The 21,584-nt window shown below is 39.5% G+C and overlaps 4 protein-coding genes across 5 annotated transcripts in view; 3 read left to right on the top strand and 1 right to left on the bottom strand.

Annotated features, from left to right (window-relative positions):
* Positions 1–2,019, top strand: part of pgfb (placental growth factor b) — a 15,036-nt gene extending 13,017 nt beyond the window's left edge. The window contains exons 5-7 of one of the 2 annotated variants that reach the window (XM_029459946.1): positions 1–17; positions 128–190; positions 277–2,019. The exon at positions 1–17 is cut by the window's left edge and continues 13 nt beyond it. In XM_029459946.1, the coding sequence (XP_029315806.1) occupies positions 1–17; positions 128–190; positions 277–298 (102 nt within the window). In that variant the 3' untranslated portion in view covers positions 299–2,019. Of the gene's footprint in view, positions 18–127; positions 191–276 lie in introns of those variants that run through there. The other variant, XM_029459948.1, reaches the window with a different exon arrangement.
* Positions 2,020–2,183: 164 nt separating this feature from the next.
* cipca (CLOCK-interacting pacemaker a) lies at positions 2,184–9,996 on the top strand. Its single transcript, XM_029461264.1, is given in 5 exon segments — positions 2,184–2,346; positions 6,591–6,707; positions 7,169–7,338; positions 7,586–8,326; positions 8,328–9,996. Coding segments are annotated over 4 exon segments (1,050 nt in total). The 5' UTR covers positions 2,184–2,346; positions 6,591–6,601; the 3' UTR covers positions 8,361–9,996.
* Positions 9,997–10,091: 95 nt separating this feature from the next.
* On the bottom strand, positions 10,092–12,320 carry zdhhc22 (zDHHC palmitoyltransferase 22). Its single transcript, XM_029461265.1, is given in 3 exon segments — positions 10,092–11,257; positions 11,764–12,226; positions 12,228–12,320. Coding segments are annotated over 3 exon segments (834 nt in total). The 3' UTR covers positions 10,092–10,979.
* A 1,991-nt stretch (positions 12,321–14,311) lies between these two features.
* tmem63c (transmembrane protein 63C) overlaps positions 14,312–21,584 on the top strand; it is a 29,378-nt gene continuing 22,105 nt past the window's right edge. The window contains exon 1 of the mRNA XM_029461033.1: positions 14,312–14,365. The gene's annotated coding sequence lies outside the window, so the exon portion shown is untranslated. The remainder of the gene's footprint in view (positions 14,366–21,584) is intronic.

The following is a 21,584-nucleotide window of genomic DNA, read 5'->3' on the forward strand; positions in this document are numbered from 1 at the left end:
ACTGTGATGGTTGAAAGGTAAGCACATGAATATATTGCTATACAATCTGTTTTTAGATTTTTGAAAAGAAGAAGAATTTTCTATATGAGAAAATGGAGGCTTGTTGGTAATTTTGTTCCCCTTGTAGGAAAAGGCAAAGAGGACGAGGAAGGAAAAGAAAGGAAAGACAAAAAACAAAAGAATGTGCCAGGTGATGGAAAATGAAAGGTATTCATATACCCCCTAATTATAACTTAACAGCCATGAAGATTAATTATTCTTTCTTGTGTTTTTCAGGTGCAAGAACCCTCGCAGGTAACTGCAGTGGCGACCCAACCCCCAGTTGCAGTGTGGCTCAGTTTATTTCCAACCTAGTGACGGCATCCAAAGTCTCCTCCGCTTATCTATCAACACTGTGTCTGCAGCCAGAGACTCAAACAGCTGGGTTGTTTTGCTGACATGCTCTCCTGCCGATGGGCAGAGGGTTTTAATGACAAGCTTCAACCGGAAGTGTGTTTTGATTGGTGTAAACACTGCTGTTACACACCGGACACGATGGACATCCCTGGGAGCCAGTGCAATGTAGAGCCAAACAGACCGACGCCTTCTCTTTTATTCCAGTTACTGTAATTTGGTCATTTCTTTGGTATTTAAAGTTGGTCACTCTTGTTTAAAATCTATATTTATTGATACAGCTGAATATATTTGGACTAGCAACTGTTAAAAAAGTTTGTCATCTTTGGTTTGAACATTATACAAGATGCCTTGACTTGTCACAGCAGCATATTATGTTGGACTGTGCAGCTGCTTTGTACATGCAAAAATGAAATGTCTCCCTCTAGTGTTTATGGAAACACTGCTCAAAACTAAAGTATTTTTACAACTATACAAATAAGATTAGACAGATTAGATCTTCTACCTATTGTTTATGAAGGTAACTTGCTCTGTATGGATTAACTCCCTCTCAAACCAATCATACATTTTAAGTGTTTAACTATCAGTTTGGATTTAAATAAGAACAATATTTATCAGAAAAATCAACTGAAGACATGTCCACAGAAGATTGTGAATGAATAAATGATTATATATCAAATCATTAAAAATCTAAATTGTTCATTTAAATATATCTATCTTTTTCTATTGTGTTGGACGGTTGGATCACATCAGTTTATTTCAAATCACACTAGGAAGTGTGCCATAGGCTGCAGAATGGACGTGGAATGGGGAAATCAATACTACAGCAACCAATACACTCAAGCAGTACTCATTTGGTATTGTTGCATCTTCAAAAAGTATAATTTACAATTACTTTTTTCTTGTTTACTGCAAGTTTCTCACAGATATAAAAGCATTTATGTGCTTTGTGCAGTTAAACATGAACACATCTCTGTCCACCCTGGTGTCACGAGACTCCTTAAGGCCACACCACAGGTCTCATCGTTCTGCAGTGTTTTCCCTGCAGTTCAGGGAAGTTTGTGGAAGACTTAGATGCATGCATTGGGGTTGGGGGTTGGGGGGCCCTTCCGCACGATGAATTTATGATGTTTAATTAAAAAATATGGGATTTCACATCATTTTGGACCATTATTATTATTACCATATCTGTGAACATAAAGTTGGAAAGGCTAGAGCAGATAATACAAAAAACAACACCCAAAAAGCCTGAAGACAAAACCTGAAAAAAAGAAAAGAAAATAAGTCTACTGGGGACCAACTAAGACCATTAGATATGGGAAAAGTCATTAAGTTCATTTTGATGCTCTTCACATTGATTTTATTAGATGGTGCCCAAAACAGCTTGGGTGCTTCACCTAAGCCTTATAATGGTAGGGAAACCCCTGGTCTGTTTTTGGAAACACTGCAGTAAGGAAGAGTAGTAGTCAATTGAAGTAGTTATGTAAAATTATGTCCTTTTGTATTGTTTTATGTATTTGCCTTCACAAAGAAAATCCCTATGAAAATGTACAAAGTAACATTTCTACTGCGTTAGTGTTTTTTTATTTCATTTGAATATTTATTAAATTGTTATGGTTGTCAGTTTGTTTTGTGTGGTTTATTTTATGAAATACAGACTAACCTTTAACAATGACTAAAAGTAAATTCAAATTAATTTATTTTCACACTCTCACAATGTATAGCCTACTACGAAATTATATTGTTTAATAAAATATATGCATTATTTATAGTAAAAGTTCTCCAGAAGAGGGCAGTAATGCAACACTGAGGATGCCAGCTCCCGTCAAACCTCAAAGAAGAAGTGGAGGACGCTAACGTTTCACCAGAGTCGAGTACACTATAGGAAATAACTATAGCTAATCTTGGATGCCACTGTAAACGGATAGCTGTTATCAAACAGAGGGCGTATCGGTAAGGTTTCCAAAAAAATAATACTTTTAGCCAAATAGCTTGTCGACAGTGTCGTGATGAGCTGGTTGCTATGCGGAAGCTACGGGAGCTAGCGTTACCTCGCTATCTGAGCTAACAGTGCAGATGTTGCATTACACACTAAAATGTTGCTCACTTGCAGCAGCGTACCGTAGTTGTCTAGACGAGTTAAACTTAACTAGTGCATGGCAGTACCAGCAAGTCAACAGTACGTTACTTAGTTAACACGTGCGTGTGTTAACAACACCAACTAACGTAGATATAACGTTACCTGCAATTTATAAATAGACCGTTCAGACTGCCAGTTTATGCTATTTATTGTTGCCATTGACGTCTTTTCTTTGTTAACATACGTTGAGCAATGTACAGTGTGCACAGTCGCTCTGTAATGACACTTTCTGTGTCGGGGTCAATTCAACAAATGGACACAACTTTTATAATAATGTAATCTAATGTTACGTTGTTGAACAAGAGTGACGCCGAGCTCGAGAAGTGTCTGATGGTATTGTTCACCCGGCAGGTGCTGTTTCCTAACGGCAGGTGAAAGTGTCAAATCAAATCAAATCAAATTTATTTGTATAGCCCAATATCACAAATTATACATTTGTCTCAGTGTGCTTTACAGACTGTACAGGTTACGACACCCTCTGTCCTTAGACCCTCGCATCGCACAAGGAAAAACTTCCTAAAAGAAACCCCAAAATTAAAGGGGGAAAAATGGAAGAAACCCTAGGGAGAGCAACTGAGGAGGGATCCCTCTCCCAGGACGGACAGATGTGCAATAGATGTCGTGTGTACAGGATAAACAACATAGTACAAATACAACATTTGACAGAAATTATGTTGTGTTGGAAAAAATAGAAAGTTTGGATGAATCCAGGAAAATGTCAATAAGGCTTCCCGGTGTCCAGCAGGACCAGGTCAGCAGGCGCAGCCACGATTCATGATCCTGACGTAAACTTTATCAGTGGCAACCTGCCACATGAGAGACAGACACTCCGGGGATGATACCCCGGATGGTGAGTTAGTAACAACATTTACATAAATGCATACAGATAGAGAGGGAGAAGAAGAGAGGGAGGGGAGGAGAGAGGAAGAGAAGGAAGAGAGCAGGGAGGTGTCCCCCGGCAGTCTAAGCCTATAGCAGCATAACTAAGGGCTGATCCAGGGCAAACCTGAGCCAGCCCTAACTATAAGCTTTATCAAAAAGGAAAGTCTTTAGCCTACTCTTAAATGTGGAGAGTGTGTCTGTCTCCCGAACACAAACTGGAAGCTGGTTCCACTGGAGAGGAGCTTGATAGCTGAAGGCTCTGGCTCCCATTGTACTCTTGGACTCTAGGAACCACAAGTAACCCTGCAGTCTGGGAGCGTAATGCTCTAGTTGGTTTATAAGGTACTATGAGATCTTTAAGATATGCTGGAGCCTGACCATTAATTGATTTGTAAGTCAGGAGAAGGATTTTGAATTCTATTCTGTATTTTAGCGGGAGCCAGTGCAGAGCAACTAATACAGGAGTAATATGATCCCGTTTCCTTGTTCTTGTCAATACACGTGCCGCTGCATTTTGGATCAACGGAAGAGTCTTAAGCGACTTTTTGGGACACCCTGATAACAATGAGTTGCAGTAATCCAGCCTTGAAGTAACAAATGCATGGACTAGTTTTTCTGCATCATTTTGAGACAGGATGTGTCTTATTTTCGCAATGTTACGTAGATGAAAGAAGGCAGTCCTTGAGATTTGTTTTATGTGGGAGTTAAACGACAGATCTTGATCAAAGATGACGCCAAGATTCCTTACAGTGGTGCTGGAGGCCAAGTTAATGCCATCCAGAGCTTCTATGTCATTAGAAAATGCATTTCGGAGGCGTTTAGGGCCAAGTATAAATACTTCAGTTTTGTTTGTGTTTAACATCAAAAAGTTGCTCGACATCCAAGTTTTTATGTCCTTAAGGCATGCTTGAAGTTTAGCCAATTGATTGGTTTCGTCTGGTTTAATTGATAGATATAATTGGGTATCATCCGCATAACAATGAAAGTTTATAGAGTGGTTCCTTATAATATTGCCCAAAGGAAGCATATATAAGGTGAATAGAATCGGTCCAAGTACAGAACCCTGCGGAACTCCAAGACTGACTTTGGCTGTCATGGAGGATTTATCGTTAACAAGTACAAATTGAGATCGCTCAGATAAATAGGACTTGAACCAGCTTAGTGCGGTTCCTTTTATGCCAACACAATGTTCCAGTCTCTGTAGTAGAATGTCATGATCAACAGTGTCGAAAGCAGCACTGAGGTCTAACAAGACAAGAACAGAGACAAGTCCTTTGTCTGATGCCAATAGAAGGTCATTGGTAACTTTCACCAGTGCCGTCTCTGTGCTATGATGAACTCTAAATCCAGATTGAAAAACCTCAAATAAACTATTATTATGTAAAAAGTCACACAACTGTTTTGCGACTGCTTTCTCAAGGATCTTAGCGAGAAAGGGAAGGTTAGATATCGGCCTATAGTTGGCTAAAACCTCTGGATCAAGACTAGGCTTTTTAAGAAGTGGTTTTATTACAGCTACTTTAAAGGATTTTGGTACGTAGCCAGATAATAGAGACAGGTTGATCATATTTAATAACGAGGTGTTAATTAAGGGTAAAACTTCTTTAAATAGTTTAGTTGGAATCGGGTCCAAAAGACAGGTTGATGGCTTAGACGATGAGATTGTTGAAGTTAGTTGGTTAAGGTTGATTGGAGTAAAACAGTCTAGATATATTTCAGGAGTTACAGATGTTTTTAAAATTCCAACAGTTGAAGTTAAGTCATTACCAATTGAGGGCAGGAGGAGATTAATTTTGTCTCTAATAATTATTATTTTATGGTTAAAGAAGCTCATGAAGTCGTCACTACTGAGAGATATAGGAACAGAAGGCTCTGTAGAGCTGTGACTCTCTGTCAGCCTGGCTACAGTGCTGAAAAGAAACCTGGGGTTGTTCTTATTTTCTTCTATTAAGGAAGAGTAATAAGCTGCTCTGGCATTACGGAGAGCCTTCTTATACGTTTTAAGATGATCTAACCACACTAAACGAGATTCTTCTAATTTAGTGGAACGCCATTTACTTTCAAGATTTCTCGACTTTTGTTTTAGTTTGCGGATTTGTAAATTAAGCCATGGAGTGTCATGTGACTGTCAGACTGTCACACCAGTAATATCCCCTGATGCATATTTACCATACATGTATTTCTTTCTGTTTTTAATTGACAGTGTTGCGCAACATAGCGCAGTTTCTCTAGTCTAACGTGGATGTTGTTAGCCTAGCCACCGTAGCCAGTCTGGATAATCAATAACAGACATTTAGAGCCAACTCAATCAATCATATTTGTATCAGGCCTACTTTTAGCATGTTGAATAGTAAAATGAGATCACACATTATATACAACTCCATGTCGCAGAACATTAACTAATCATACCCATGGCATATTCATTATTCACCATAAATACTTTTTTACTTAGCTCTAAATTGTTGTTATCGATTAGTCAGACTGGTGTTAGGCGAGAGAAACTTAATGTTATACAATCCTTTATTTACGACGCTTTGTTGTGCAACATTATCAATAAATAATATAAAATATTAATTATGAGAATTATGCATCAGGGGAGTTACTGGTGTGACAGTCTGACAAGTTACATACCACTTTCAAGCACCCGATCAGCCACTTGTTGATCTTGGCGCTACTGGCTTAAAGTACAGTGTAGTCAAAACACAAACACATTCAAAAAGGCCATTTTAATAAAGCACATTATGTTAAGGAAGGAAGTATTTTTGGCAAGGCTTTTGTATTGCCCTGCATTAGTTCTACATGAAACTGGTGTCTGAGGGAGATGGTACTGACCCATCAATACCAAGTTACTTGTAGATAATTCATGTTAGCAGCACAGTGAATAGTAATTCAGTCAGTGAAATGTCGTCCACAACCAGCTGAGTTGAACTATTCCCTGCCATCAAGACACCAATTGTAGCAATAAAAACCAATGCAGTGTAAATATTGACAAGGAATTTAATGGTTACAAGTTGACTGTGTCTCTTCACTTTTTCAGGGGTCAGTACTCGGTGCTAACCAACATATAGTCTTTGCCATTACATACCCTGAACTAAAATCAAAAGCATGTTGAACTCTGTCTGTCAAAGCCTTGTTTTGATATTGTCAGCTATTTTTCAACTCTCCATTTTTCCAGAAGTGACAAGCATGAGCAGTTTTAGTAGACCTGACAGACACAGGACACCATCATTCACCAGGTTAACACACCTTGGAGCATCCAAGTCTGACCCGGACAGAGATTCAGGCTTCTCAGGTTTGATACAATTATGTTACTCAATAGTTGTACACCTTTTAAATGTTGTGTTTGTCTCAATATATGTTTTATTTTGACACGGTAGTGTTGCCAGTATGGCACGTGTTGAGAACTGGGTGTACCTGTGTATAATTAGCATTTCCATGATTAGAAGACATTAACCAGGTCAATCCTAATCAAATGTTGGGATTTAGGTCACATTTTCTATGTAGGTTATCCTGTATTGGGTCAATCTTTCTTATGACTTTTATTCTGTGCACTATAAAGGCTGACTTAGATTTGGTTAAGCCCTCCTCATCATGTTGATGGTATCCTTTTCCACACGCTCTGGAGAGGCTTATCTACATCTGCCACTGTTGTCATAGTACTAATGTTCTGCCCCAGGTTATGTGCACAATAAAAAGGTAAATCTGTTGCTTTTGAACATGACAAGACCAATATGCTCGTCTCCTCCTCCTCAGATGCCAGCTCTGAGTACCTCAGTACAGTCGATCTGACTGACTCTGAAGATGCAAGAAGGTATGGGTCGATAATCGGCCAGGACCCGACAGGTCCGCAGGTGGCTGTGATGGGTGGCTCATATGCTGGACTGTCTCCAATGATCATCATGAATAACTTTGTCTTAAACCAGGTAAAATACAGCATTATGTATGTCTGCCTCTGCCTAACACTTATTCAGGGCTTTGTTGTCAATTCAGGGTGAAATTACCTTCGACTAAGAGTGCAAATGTAAAGTCTTAGTGTACATTGTAATTGACTGTTATTTTTAATAGATAATAGTTATATTGCCCTGTTTTGGATATTTGTTCATCTAATATGTGTTCCTTGTCAAAGTCAATACTGTATTATAGGTATATTCATGTTTTTTTTCTCTTTAGACGTCCCCGATGGCTCCAGCAGAAAAACAGTGGGGCTTTCCTTCACCCTTGGAAGTGATGCCTCAGTCACAGGTTGTTCTTCTTCAACCCATAGTATCAAACTGTAACATCAGCAGCTCCTCAAAGACTGGCTCTGAAAATATCCGACAGTCAAAAAGCTACATGCCCATCCTCAAGTCATATCCCAGAATCGCTCCGCACCCAGGGGATGCGCCCACTAAGAGAGTGGGATCCTCCAAGGTGAGGGTGAGTTCAACGTCAGGATATGAGAAGCGGCAGAGGAGGCACCACCACGGCCACAGGCTCTACAGCTCGCCCATCCCACAGCCAGCACCGCAGACTACAATCAAACCCATCTCACACTTTGAAGCAGCAGACAACCAATCGCAGGCAGCCGAGAGTCCGGAGTCTCTCTCCCCGCTGGCAGGGACCAGCTCTCTGCGACCCTACACAGATGAATTCAGGACAGATATTGACAGCAATAGGATGGATGTGGACCAGGACGACGCACTCTCAGTGGACGGTAACAAACTGAAACGTTTCAGCAATACCTACAATATTCTCAACAAATCTGGCTTGCTGGGGATCACCATGCGCACAAAGCAGCTGATGAAGGAGAATAAGCGCACCCAAGGCCAGCTGCAGCAGCTTCAGGAGCAGACGGCTCTGCTGCTGGAGGCTCTGGGCAGCAGAGACCCGCAGCTCTGGACTAAACTGCAGCTCTCTCTGCAGCACACAGACAAGGAGCAATGTGGAGCTAAAGCTCAGAGAGTAGTGGCGTAATGTATCGACGGACATGACCAGCGGCTCTCAATCAGGGGGTCACAAGATGATTTATTGAATGTTAAAACGTAAATCTCAAATCTTTACAATAAAAGCTGTCTCGGGTGAAATACTGCCATTACAGTATAGCATTATAAATAAACAAACAATAACTTATAACTAAACTCTATACTTTCACGCATTAATCAGGACAGTACAAATCATCTTAGCAGTCAGAACTGCTGGTCTAATATGAAGCTAAAGCACACAAATACCAATATAAGCCGAGTTAAGAAGCATGCTTACATTTCAAACCCTTGCCTATAATGAATTTTCTTGCCTCTGCTGTTTCAAGAATAGCAAGTATGACTTGCAATAGGGCTTCTATATGTTAAACTTCTTATTGCATAGAATGCATGTATACATCACACGTGAGGGCACATGGGGTCAATTCCTTATGCATGCCCTCAATGTGATTGCTGTAGAGAAAATATAAGCATCATTTTTAAACTTGGTGTGATTACATGTTGCCTGTGTTTCAATTTCCTCTTTACGGAGGTCTTGAATGAACAATGTCTTGTCCATTTTTTCATTTACTTTTGAAATGCGACGGTAAACGGAAGAGAATGAGCCGATGCCTCCTTTTTGTGAGGAAGTGTACATACCATCAGCTTGTATTCTCAAACAGCTGGGTATCTCACAGTCAGAGTTCAGAGCGCTGGCAAAACCATAACATTATTTTTCCTGTAATTGTGTTACTTGCTGTCATCATTATTTATTTTTGATAATGTTTCTGTTCAAGACTAAAGCTCTGTGAATAATATAAACAAACCAAGCACATTATAACAGGTTTGCCAGTTCACTGGTAAAGCAAGTTATTTCAGAAGATATCTTTAAGAACTATGTATGCATTTGCAAAAGCTTTAAACTGTAGCAAGTAAAGTGCAGTAGCCTTATATTTTTCTCTTGACTTTGCATATGTTGCTGCCATGTTCATTCCAGCCGCTTAAGCTTAGTGTCATTTATTAATTGAAACTTCAAGGTGAAGAAATGAAAACAAAGTAATTTCAGACTCTGGCACTTTAGTTATAAGATTACGGACAACTTTTTAGACAAACTTGTATCCCGACATGAGCATTCTTTCTTGATGAAACGATGTGAATATAAAAGTTTATCTGGATGCCTGTGCCTTGAATATGTTCATGTTTGCAACTCATATAAATGCTTGTGCAGCTTTATGTGGAAGAAAGTTAAATGTGCTTAGAAATCTCCGAAGAATGAATATTCTTCTCTGAAACAAAACAAATCCAACCCTGGCTAGGCGATGCATCCAGAGTTGATTTAGAAAGAATAACATGAAGACAAGTTAAGTCATAAATTGTTCCATTATAAATGTTAAGCCGAAGTTAACTGTGGTATTATTTATTTCAGCAACAATATGTTACTGTTGCGGTATTTTCTAAACATGAGCAGCTGTAGAGATAAGCTAAGAAATAATCTAATTATTCTTGGTTTTAAAAAGGTGGTTACTAAAAGGATTTTAAGATAACTTTCTTTCTGTTATTATGAAAAGTGCTTTCTGTATCGTTTAGCAAATGTCACCTTGACTAATAAAACTCAGTTTGAAGACCATTTCCTCTGTCAATAGTTCACTTTACTACCTCCAGAATGTGTAGTTTTTAAAAAGAAACAGCTGCTTGTTGTGATTTGAATACTTTTATTGATATAACAGGAATAGACAAAATAGCTCTAAAAAGTATATTTATTGAAATCCAAAACTTCTTTGACATGATGTTGAATATGTCAGCAGCTGTAGCAGCAGAATAACAGTTAAAAGTCCTTAATATTATTGTACAGAGGGCCCTATTGTTCGCGGTGTAGTGAATACCTCTTCTTTGGGGTCATCTGTAAGCATATATGGCACATTGTGAATAATACCCTGGATAATAATATGGTAGTCATCTTCACATTTCCCCTCCCCATTATTATGAAGGAGCGTATCACTTTCTGAGTCACATTCATTTGAGTAGAAATCAACCTCAACATGTCAGAACATTGGTGTCAAGCCCGGCAGTTTATGCTGTAGTCACATACTGTAGTTTCCTTGTCTGCTAGCCCTTAACGTCAAAGAAAATTATTGTTGTGAAAACTACCTTAAGTTTCCTGAATGTCACATTGTAGCATCCTACAAAGAAGTGATTGGTAATCTCAGAGCACCGCGTGGCGCATGGCATTAAAATCACTTGCATGATATCAAAATGCGAAGCTGTGAACGCATGTACTTATGCAAAGCCATCTTTAAATTTTGATGCAAGCGTGTAGTAGTGCATGTAAAACAGCTGGAAGTCCCAAACGACCAACTTATTAGTCTTAATATTGCCTTATCATAAACTACATACTTAAAGGATACACTTAGACTATGCACTTGTTCAAAATTTCACATCGATATATGGCTCCTGTCCTTAAAGGAATGTTTGCTAACAGCTAGCTATTTCACGGATTACTTTAAAGGTCATAAAGCATCCATTTAGTATTTAAAGTCAATCACCACGTGGACTCCAAGAAAGCATTTTCTACAACTTGTGCTGCTTGTGTGACCTATTGGGAGCTATTGATATGACGTGGTCATAACTCAGTCTTGCTTATGGGCATCTGTGTCTTCAGAGCACGTCTCCGCTGTCTGCACAGGCAGGAGAAGACCAAGGATCCAGCGGGTACCAAACACATCTTTTAGATTGTTTCTCCAGGGGCTGCGGTTCTGCACGAGCTGCCCCCTCTGCATCTGACACCAGGTCTGTCCCCGGGCCACAAGCAGCACCTGCTGGCAACAGAAGCCTGCACAGACCAGGCCGATGCCCAGCCACACATAGAGCATCAGCACCAGGAACAACTGCAAGCCAGAGATCGTTCCTATGGGGAAGAATTAAGAAGGGACAATTTCATTCTCAGCAGCTCCCCTGTAATATTAAGCCTGGACCTCTAACTGTGGCGTATATTTTCCTACACTTTTCACCCCACATTTAATTATTATTGTAATTATTCATTGGCAGTGATTAATAAAATGTATGTAACATTGTAGTGAGTATTGTGTTTATAACCTTCACCAAGAAGATTATGTTTAGAATAACTACTGGCACCGATTTTAAGGAAACTTTGTTGGAAGGGTGTAGCATGGGCCAAGTAAGGAGCCATTGCATTTGAATCTAAAGCACAGCACAAATACACAAATCCTTTTTCACTTTTCTTAACCTTGTGAGATAGTTCTAAATATATATTATATATTATATAGATAAGTTATATATTTGGTCCCCCTAGCCCCCTCACCCACTTGAGATGGTCTAGAACTGCCACTGTTATCAAGAGGTCAACATGAATCTTGAATTATCAGCTTTTATTGGAATAATTAAACAACTCACCTGCGAAGAAGTAACCAGTGGAGAGGGGGAGAAGAGTCAGGAAGGTCAGCGGGTTCTCAAAGGAGATGGAGTACTCCACTGTTAGAAAGGCCACACCAAGAACCAAGGAGTACAAACAAGTGCAGGAAGTGTAGATGCAGAACATGATGAAGTAGCGCATGTTTTTGTTGCCAATACAGTTCCCAGTGAAAAAGCAGTGGTGATCCCTCTTGAGGATAACTTTCTTACACAATTTGCAGAAGTGGCGACCGTTCAGGAGGTAGTGTGCGTCCACTTTGTCCGAGCAGTGGGCCGAACACACCGGAACCACCGTCTCGTTGGCGCTTTCAGCAGGATATTTAATAGTCATTATGTAATTTCCCAGTGCGTTGAACATCAAGAAAAGGAAAACAACTGTGTGAAGAGTTGTAGACCCCCTCAGTGACGCATCCGTGTTTGGGAAGATTGTTGGGATGAAGAAAGCAGAAGTGCAAAATGAAGGTGACTGCTGTAGCCACGAAGAAGTAGGCAGGTGCTACAGCATTGAGGAGCCTCAGTTTTAACATCCTGGTGAACATATCTGTGTGAGAGCAAAGACAAGGGAAGCAGAATGTTATCACAAATAATAATATAATAATATATAATATATATAATATAATATATAATAATAAAATAAATAAAGTAATAATAAAGTTTACTCTGAAAAATTTAAAGTTACAGGTTAACAAAATATATTATGTCTAATCGAGCTAATGCTCTAATAGTAAGAGATATTGACCATGACGATGAAAATAAGTCAAATCTAAAAAATCCCAGAACATATAATAACATCACCCAAGCACAAAGAATTTCAAAAGGTTATTTATATTATAATATACTATATCACAACATATGTTATTTTATTACAATGTCTTTTACAGATTACTTTAACAGAACAAAATAACAGAAGGACTTTATACATGAAGCATCTTGGTGAAAGTAGCACACCTCCTATTAGGGCCAGCAAAGATAATTTAATAAAGTTAACATGTGCTGCTGAGAAAAACTAGATTCTCTGCAAATAAGGGTCTAGGGACTCTACGGGGCCATTGAGAATACCAAGAATATCACTCTGTGATCTCCTAACCTACAGCACTAACAGATGTGCAAATCATAAAGAACCTAAGAAAGGAGGAAGAAAGGAGGAAGAAAGGAGCTCTCACAGACTAAACCCAAAACAGGGTCTTTATCTGAATATATGAAAACACTGAGAAGCTTTCTAGGCCCATGGATGCCCTACATAGATGACAAAAAAAAAACATTTACACAGCAGCACCAATCAAGCACTATCGCAGTTTGTTCTGCTCCGTGTTTTCTGTCTGCCTCAGAAAACAAGATGAGACCGGTGTTAATCATTTAATTTCCATGACGACGCAATCAAAACAATCATCCTCCTGGTGTCCAGGCAGCCTACCTGCAGATGTTAGAGAGCGGAGGAGCTGTCCTTTCAGCACCGCGGAGCCTCGGCTCACAGCTCGGCACGTTCATTCAAACGCACAGAAGCTGTTGTTGAGCCACATCGACGTCCTTTTTCATTATGGAGGTGTCTGCTCCTTTGTCTACCGCCGCCTGTTGGTCTGGATGCGTCTGTTTTTCCCTTCTTTAGCCTTTTTATTGGCTGGATAGTTTACCGAATATATACTACTAATATTATAGCAGCACACTATTGACGTAGGATAAGTTGTGAAAATAAAGCATTTAAGAAAATAAAATGCATTTGGCTTAGACTGTTTTTTTGCGTTTAAAGAGTCTTTCTGCCAACTCAGTACATGTGTAGAGCTCTTATTTTGAAATGTGATTGTTGACAGTGGAGGAGGTGTTCAAATCATTTACTCAAGTAAAATAAAATAACACACTTTCAAAATACTTCATTATATATATAAAACTGGCACTTACTTAAAAGTACTATTAAGAACAAATTAGTCTTAAAATACTTAAAATATATGTCCTTTAAAAATACTTCAAATAAATGTAATCATTGTACAAAAAGGTCTCTGTGAGGGTTATATATTTTTGTTTTTATGTTAATATTACTTACTATGCATTATTGTGTAATTAGTTTTATCTAATTTTATCTAACATACTAGTTTATAAAAATAGCTTTGTTTAGTCTGTCAATTGCATGATAGACATTTTTCCAGTAGGTGGCAATGCATCCTCAATTATTTTACCTTTTAATCTGAGTGCTGTCAGGTGAGTGACATACATTTATTATATGTTGCTTTTACTCAGCAGGTGGAACAAATCCACACGTATCTTGTGTTGTCTCATTGCCTCGATCATTGTGCTTGTATCTTTGAGCTTTAAAATCATAATAATAATTTCATCACCTGCTAAATATTCATATAATAATAACAGCCAGTTAAATAATAATCAATTGGTATATCCTAAAATTAGAGCCTAAAACATGATATCGCAGTTAACGCATTACTTGACGCTCCCTTAGAAGCCTTCAAGGCAGGTGTTTAATTGTCAGACGGCCCCTGAGTAAGTGGGAGTTTCTCTTGTTTCTTGGTGTTGGAGAAAAAAAACACAGCAGCACCCCCATCATCGCCAGACGCCAGCGATCAGGAAGCTTTCTGAGGTGAGCGATGTGATTTTTTTTTAAAAGTCATGTATCCGTGTGGTGATCTAAACGCAGACTGGATGTGTTTATTATGCTATTTATGGCGCACTCGTTTTCATCAAGTTACAGAGGTGGAGGAAGAAGGTGGGTGTGCAGACTGTTGTGAGTGCTGCAGTAAGCGGGTGGACAGAGTCACCGAACATTGCCTGATGGCAGAACGTATTTCTTTCCATTTTAATAACCTGATTTTAGTATTAAGTGAAATCTAAACGTTGAAAAGCTCCCTGCATCATGGTACGGTGTTGTTACTGGTTTGTTAGGATGAAGATGTTTCTGGCAACGTGTCAGACTATTACACCCAAAACACATTCCTCTTTCTCACAACAACACCAATTGTTCCCCACGGAGTCAATAGGTGGGGAGATCTTTAATGAGCACCCGAAACTGTAATTTGGAGTTCCCATTGGAATAATAAGAATAATAAGAATAATAAGAATAATAAGAAAACATAATGGATCTTTAGGCTTTCAGCCAGGCTGTGACCATCCTATCGTCTCTCTGCTGCCTGTAGCCTGTTGTTTTGTTGTTGTTGTTGTTGTTGTGTTTGATTTACACAAACACAAAGCTTTAAAATGAACAAGTAGTTTAACCTGTTGAATCAATGCTAATTATACTGCATAGTCAGCAGGTTTTAATACCGTCTTACTGGCTCTGTTGCCTCCTTTTTAAATAGCGTTTAAAAAAAAGATATTCCTGAGGTTATTTTTTTTTAAAGTAACTCGTAATAATGTTTTTGAGGATGCACACATGCTTTGGTTGAATATTATATTTGTAGTCTTGGGATTTGTAAAGCCAAGGGAGACTCCATAGTATGCTATTTGCAACTCCTGCCATTTGCACCTGACTGTGATGAAGGAAAGTGGCCTTTAAAATGCCAGATTTCTAATGGGTTTTTGACATTTCAGTGGGTCACTCGTGCATAGCATTTGCACAGCAGCATGCTGAAGAATGTCATGCCATATAGTGAGACTTCGAGTTTGACTTTGATTTTGATGAGGATGCAGAGACATAAATTATGAATAATCTGAGGTCAGAAGGCTACATACACAACTCATCACATCTTAGAATAGATGATAGTGATGATGTTGTTCATTAATTAGGGAGGAGCTCTGTCGTGTTTACTGACTCCCATTTATGAATTTATGATAAATGGAGATGTTGTGTTTTTGAAGACGATACATTTCAACAAGGATTTCTACAAGGATTTCTTAGTGACTACAAGTGACTACAATTCAATCTTTGGAGTATACTAATCCCTGCAGGTTTGAAATGTCTCTGTAAAAACTTATTACATTTTGAAAACTGGTCACCAATTGAAATATATCGAAATGGACAGAACAACATTTTACCACCAGCTTTTAATCAAACAGGTGGTGAGGTTTTGATAATTATATTATCTAATGTGTATATATGGTTGTGCAGGTAAACCTCTGCATGATATTACATTTATTTATTGAAAGTAGAAATGACTCAGGTGTTTGACAAAGTTGTACAACATCAATGATGTGCTGATAGTGTGAGTTTTACTTATATTTAGTGTTTGATAATTAAAAGATTGTTTGTGTGCTATCACTTTCAAATTTGATCCGACACTTCAAAAGGAAGAGTGTCTCAAGAATAGAGGGCAAATGAACGCTGGTCATCTTCGAGTATCAGACAGACATTAATATTTCAGGAAACTCTAAACTGAGATTGAAAAAAGAGCTTGCATTAGGGAGATGGATATCGTATACTTTTACAGCATCAAACAGCTACTGAAGATAGAACAATAGAAAGTGGCACCTTGAGAGAAACATGCGCAAGCCTCTGTCCATGGATCTACTTTATCTGGTTTGTTTGTTACGGTCCATGTTTGTTTCAGCACCTTGAGCAGATGGACAGCTCCAGCTGCACAGAGAGCGCAGACAGTATAACACCTGGATTCACATAATCTGCTCTGCCTTACATGGCAAGAGTTAAAGATGCAGACCAAACACTGTGCAGAGGAACAATGTCCCCTACACTAAGGCTCCAGGAACGTCTAACATCAAATCCTTTTGGAGGTTTAAGCACGACTTGATTCTTGACCTAGTTTGAAAAAGATTTTAGTTATTAAAATTGAAACTTAAATCAAATGTTTTTTGGACATAGGAAAGTTATTCTGAGGTTGTTTTTAATACAGTAATGAATGTGAGTTAGCTCTACACTTGAGCCCAGACTGAGAATCTAAGAGGAACAACCCACGCTGCTAACAGATTGCACACACTACTGTGTAGCACCTAACACACACAGACTTTGCCGTGAGATGTGTGGTGCATGTGCGATACATCCAGGATTGCATCGTACAGTAAAAGAGACGTATTTCTGTGACTCATCTTCCCAGCCACATGTCATGGGGCTGTTGAATAAAAATGTCAGGAAACACTTTGGTGCCTCTTGACGGGAAATCGAAAACAAACAGAATATTAGAACAAAACAACGACTACTGTGCAACCTCCATTTGTATTCCACCTGCCATCTAAATACAACAGTTATATCCCATACAGGCTGGGCTTTGTTCTTTTTATCTTCTGTGGAGAATAGGCTCCCTGCTATTTGAGATTCCTGCTGTGAACTTCCTGTGCTATTCCACAGGGGTCCATACAGTGATACTGACGCAAGCAGCATTGTAACTGTTGTTGCACACACAGAAACTCACCAGCAAAAAAGATGCAATAAGCTTACTGTAACACCAAGCAGCATAATATATTCTCCAGCCATATGCAGATGTCAGACTTTATTATCCTCTCACTTCTCACATATGTTATACTGCCTGTTGAATATGCACTGTAGGCAAAGAAGTCCCATCTGATAAACCTGCAGGAACACTTTTTGTATCACGAGGCGTCCTGAAGTTACAGCAGTTGTTGTGATATGAGCAGACTTTGTCTTCCGTTTGGCTGAGATCCAGATGCTCAGTCATTGTTAAATGGTCTCTGGATTTTGCAATGTTGGTGGGTCAATACAAGATATTTAAATGCTTCTGTCAATATGGACTCTGGAAAATTACAGACATTTTTTCACAATTCTGTGCCATTTTATTGAATAAATTATTCATTGAAAATTGGTTGGTTTCAGCCTTATTTCACATTACTGCTGACCATTTTGACCGTATGTTTTTGGATTGATTTCCTATCTTCTAAACATCAATTGCCGGCCGTTAAATTCATTACAATATGAACAGGAGCTTGCAGAGACCTGTAAATTGATACTCTGGCAAAATAGGCTTTTGCTCCGAGAAGCTGGGTTTTCTGAAAAGTCAAAACAATGAGCAAACATGGATGTTGAGAAATGAATAATATAGATTTGGACATTGCCTACATTGCAAAGGCTACTACTGTCTCTAAAATCTGAGATGTTGGAACTCTAACAATCCCTTCAAGTAACTGTGTTACCACACAATTACAATGTAACCGAAGTTAATTTTCATATCATACTAAAATGATTGGAAACCAATGGCTTCTTTTGAAAAACAGCTACAATTGTTTCCATTTGTATTATTAAATGATTGACAATATGTCAGTATGTTGAAACACGCTGTATTTTGATTGATTGCTAATTCCTTTTAAATATGGTTTTGAAGCTTAAAGAGAGTGGAGATCTCTCTGAAGGAATCTGTTTAAATGAGCAGTGTTTGCACTTTCTTTGTGGAAGTGGGGGTGAGGGTAATTTGGACTCTGAGACTCTCACAGGCCCAGTTTTTAGGATCAGCTCCAGCCGTATAAGTGGATGTGGGAGGAATCTTCCAGAAGCTCAGAGGTATGCAGCAGAGAAAACACAGATTGTGTGAGGCAGGTTTATACACCACACAAGTTGTACTGAAGCCATCACTGATGTCAGATGGGTTCTAATGAGGCCCAGTCCACACAGCAGCAACAGGGCAGACACAGCGCTCCCCTGGGGGCCTACTGGGCATGTGCAGACAGACAGGAAGCGGGTGTTTGGTTTGTTGAGCATGGCTTGTGTGTGTCATCGCTCCAGTCATGCTATGGCTCACTCAGCCTTCGGAAAGATGCTGGGAGGGGGGATGCTGCATTAACTGTGAGCAGTCACACCTCGGTGATCTGTGTTTGTGTGTTGTGTGATGGAGAGAGAGTGAGCTTTGAGAGAGAAAAAAGCCTCCTCCCTCCTCCACTGAGCAGGTGGTGAGCAGAATGTGCTAAAGCCTCCGCCCCCTCTCCCCCTCAGGCTGAGTCTGATGAGGGTTGCCCATCCACACCCTCCAACCAAAAGCATCACAGCAGAGGTCTGTAGCTGCAGTAGAGTTGACATCCCCATTAAAATATGGCAACACATTACAGATAAGATACTATAACAACAAACAAATTACACTTAATAACAAATTAATCTCTACAAACAGATATCCATGCAAAATATTCTGGTATCAGAAGTCTTCTGGTTTCTTTTTGAAGTCCATGGTAATCGACGAGTTAGCTTTTTATTAACTATAAAATCACATATGTAATGTGCAGGTGTCCCTGCGTGCCATGTATTGAATGTACTGTAAGTGAATGAGAGCTTGATTAGCTGGAGAGGACTCATTACAACCCTCATGTGAGTTTTCAAATGCGCTGTCAACTCTGGTTCGATAAGACATTATTAAACCACCAGTCAGCCTCTGGTCCGTGTGGATTATTGGAGGGCTTACCTGTGACCTGCAGGAAAGAAGAGTAGAAAATCCACCACAGGTGCTCTTTGGTGTGTTGATGGAAAACTACAGGGGGTAGACAAAATCGTATAAACTCCCAATGAAAATGTCCTGAAGCTGACTTTGATTTAAGCCTATTTGTGTTTACATTATTTTGTCTACCAACTGTTGCCTTTTTAGTATGCTCCCAGGCCTGTCAGCATACTGTAAATGAGAGGTACCGTTACAGATCAGCTTCCACAATGTGTCCCATGTTTCATTGGCTTGTTAACAGTTCATTAGGAGACTGGCTCATTTTAATAGAATACCTTTTAAACACCAAGATTTCCATAATCAGGGGCTCAGTTTTAGATTAACATGCAGAGCACAGATAGTAATCACTCATGAATATTCTGCCAGCTCTGGGTCTTCGACATGAAGTTGTTGGCAGGGGAACAGCAAACCTCTGCCTTCCATGCAGGTGTCGTGGCAGGAGGAAACGGCATGTTTTACAAGACTGCAGTTGAGACCAGACCGTTCTGAAGCCATTATTCTTTTATTTATGGTGATTTGAAAGTTGTCCTTGCTGGTAGTCTTTTTATCTCACAGTGTCTGACAGTTGATACGGTGTAGAGGTTTGGAAGTCAACGTAAGTTCAAATTTTATTTATGGTTCATTTCTCGCTCATTCCCTCAGGTAGGTAATGAATCTTGATCCAACTGAGTGTTTGACGATGGGAGAGAAGCTTCTGGGGGGCTGGTCACCAAATGGTTTATGTTTCTGATTAGGTTTTGGTGCATCTTGGAATTAATACGCAGCCCATTTTTGAAACCTGTCATGGCTTTTCATGAGATTACAAACATTCATCTTCTCATTTCAGCATGACAAAGCACGTGTTGAGAGATCTGGTAAAGGGATTTAAGGGATAGTAAAAGTGATTAGTGGAGGCCCCTCTGTTTCTCCAGTGTGTGAAGCTATGAGGGGAATGATGGTCAGTCCACCACTGTGGTCTACACGGAAATATTTCTACAATGGTTTGAAAACTGTTGGGTGGATTGCCATTATTGCCATTGATACAGATATCAATAGAGCCAAGATGATGAATCCTAATAGCTTTGGTGCACGCCTGGCTTTTCCCTGAAGAACCACGATACGGTCCACTTTTCTTAACTTCATCGTTTTGAGTGAAATGTCTCAAAAACCATTGGATGGAAAGCCATCTAATTTGGTACAGAAATTCCTGTCCCAATTTTAGTAACTTGACTTTTCATCTAGCGCTTTCATCAGGTCAAAATGTAACATGACCAAATATACAAAAACGTAATGACACTCCCATCAACCCCATCCGTACTTTGTGTTTAGAGGAAATGAACACACGTTATGCTAAACTAAGCTGGTGACTATTTTGTTCTTGTTTGTGGTGTTTGGTATATCTTGTCTTAATTGTAGGTCTTCGGATTTTATTATATTATTACTGTAGAAAAAAACAAACAGATTGTGACCGAGGTTAGCGTTATACCTGCTGAACATTCATTGTCATTGTGAGCATGTTGTTATGCTTGTTCAAAGTCTGTGCGTAGGTACAGCTTCCTTTAACCATAGAACTGATGGCAGGACTCTAGACTTTAGTCTTGTTTCTTACTCTTTATAATTTAGGCCAACATGCGTAGTTGCTGACATCACTAAAATAACAATGCTTTTAAACAATCCATGACAAGGCTCCGGCAGTAGCCAATTGAATCAAGAATATTATGATGGAGGGATGAAGGATATCTGGATTGAATCACGATTTGTTGCAAGTTATTGACTTTCTGTCTGTATCACTTTACTCTCTCACACACACACACACACACACACACACACACACACACACACACACACACACACACACACACACACACACACACACACACACACACACACACACACACACACAGAGACAGTTATACCTCAGCTGTTTTTTCTGGTGCAATGAGCTGATTAGCTGACCTGAGCTCGCTTTGTCCTCACTTTTTCTGCTTCTTTGACTCAAACTCAGGTATATCTCATCACCGGCTCACTGCCCCTGTACATACTTCAGCATCTGTGATCATAATAGTCCTACGGAGCACAGAGGAGAGATTTTACTCATGCTGCCAGCCAGAGGCACAGCACTGATACCCAAGCCAAACATCAGTTTGTAATCTGCTGCGTTGGCTTGGAAGCCCCATTCAGGGATGAGTAGGAGAGAAATGAGCAGAGGGAAAAGATTAGAAAGACTTCCGATTTGCAGAGTTCAATAAGCTGGAGAAGGATAGGATACCATGGGATAACTGTGAGCATGTTGGAGTGTTTACATACGAGGAGTGGGACCGAAAGAGAAAATATCCATGGAGACTTATGGATAAACTGTCGAGTCATACTGTGACGTTTGTCCAAATGTTGTGTGAAACCACACCATAGTCAGCCTGCATCCTTCAGCATCCTGCTCTGTTCTGGAGGTGGAGAGATGGAGTTTTAGCATCAGCAGCAGGCAGCGTTCAAAGTAAATGA

Source organism: Cottoperca gobio, chromosome 22, assembly GCF_900634415.1.
Source record: "Cottoperca gobio chromosome 22, fCotGob3.1, whole genome shotgun sequence".
NCBI classification, from domain to species: domain Eukaryota; kingdom Metazoa; phylum Chordata; class Actinopteri; order Perciformes; family Bovichtidae; genus Cottoperca; species Cottoperca gobio.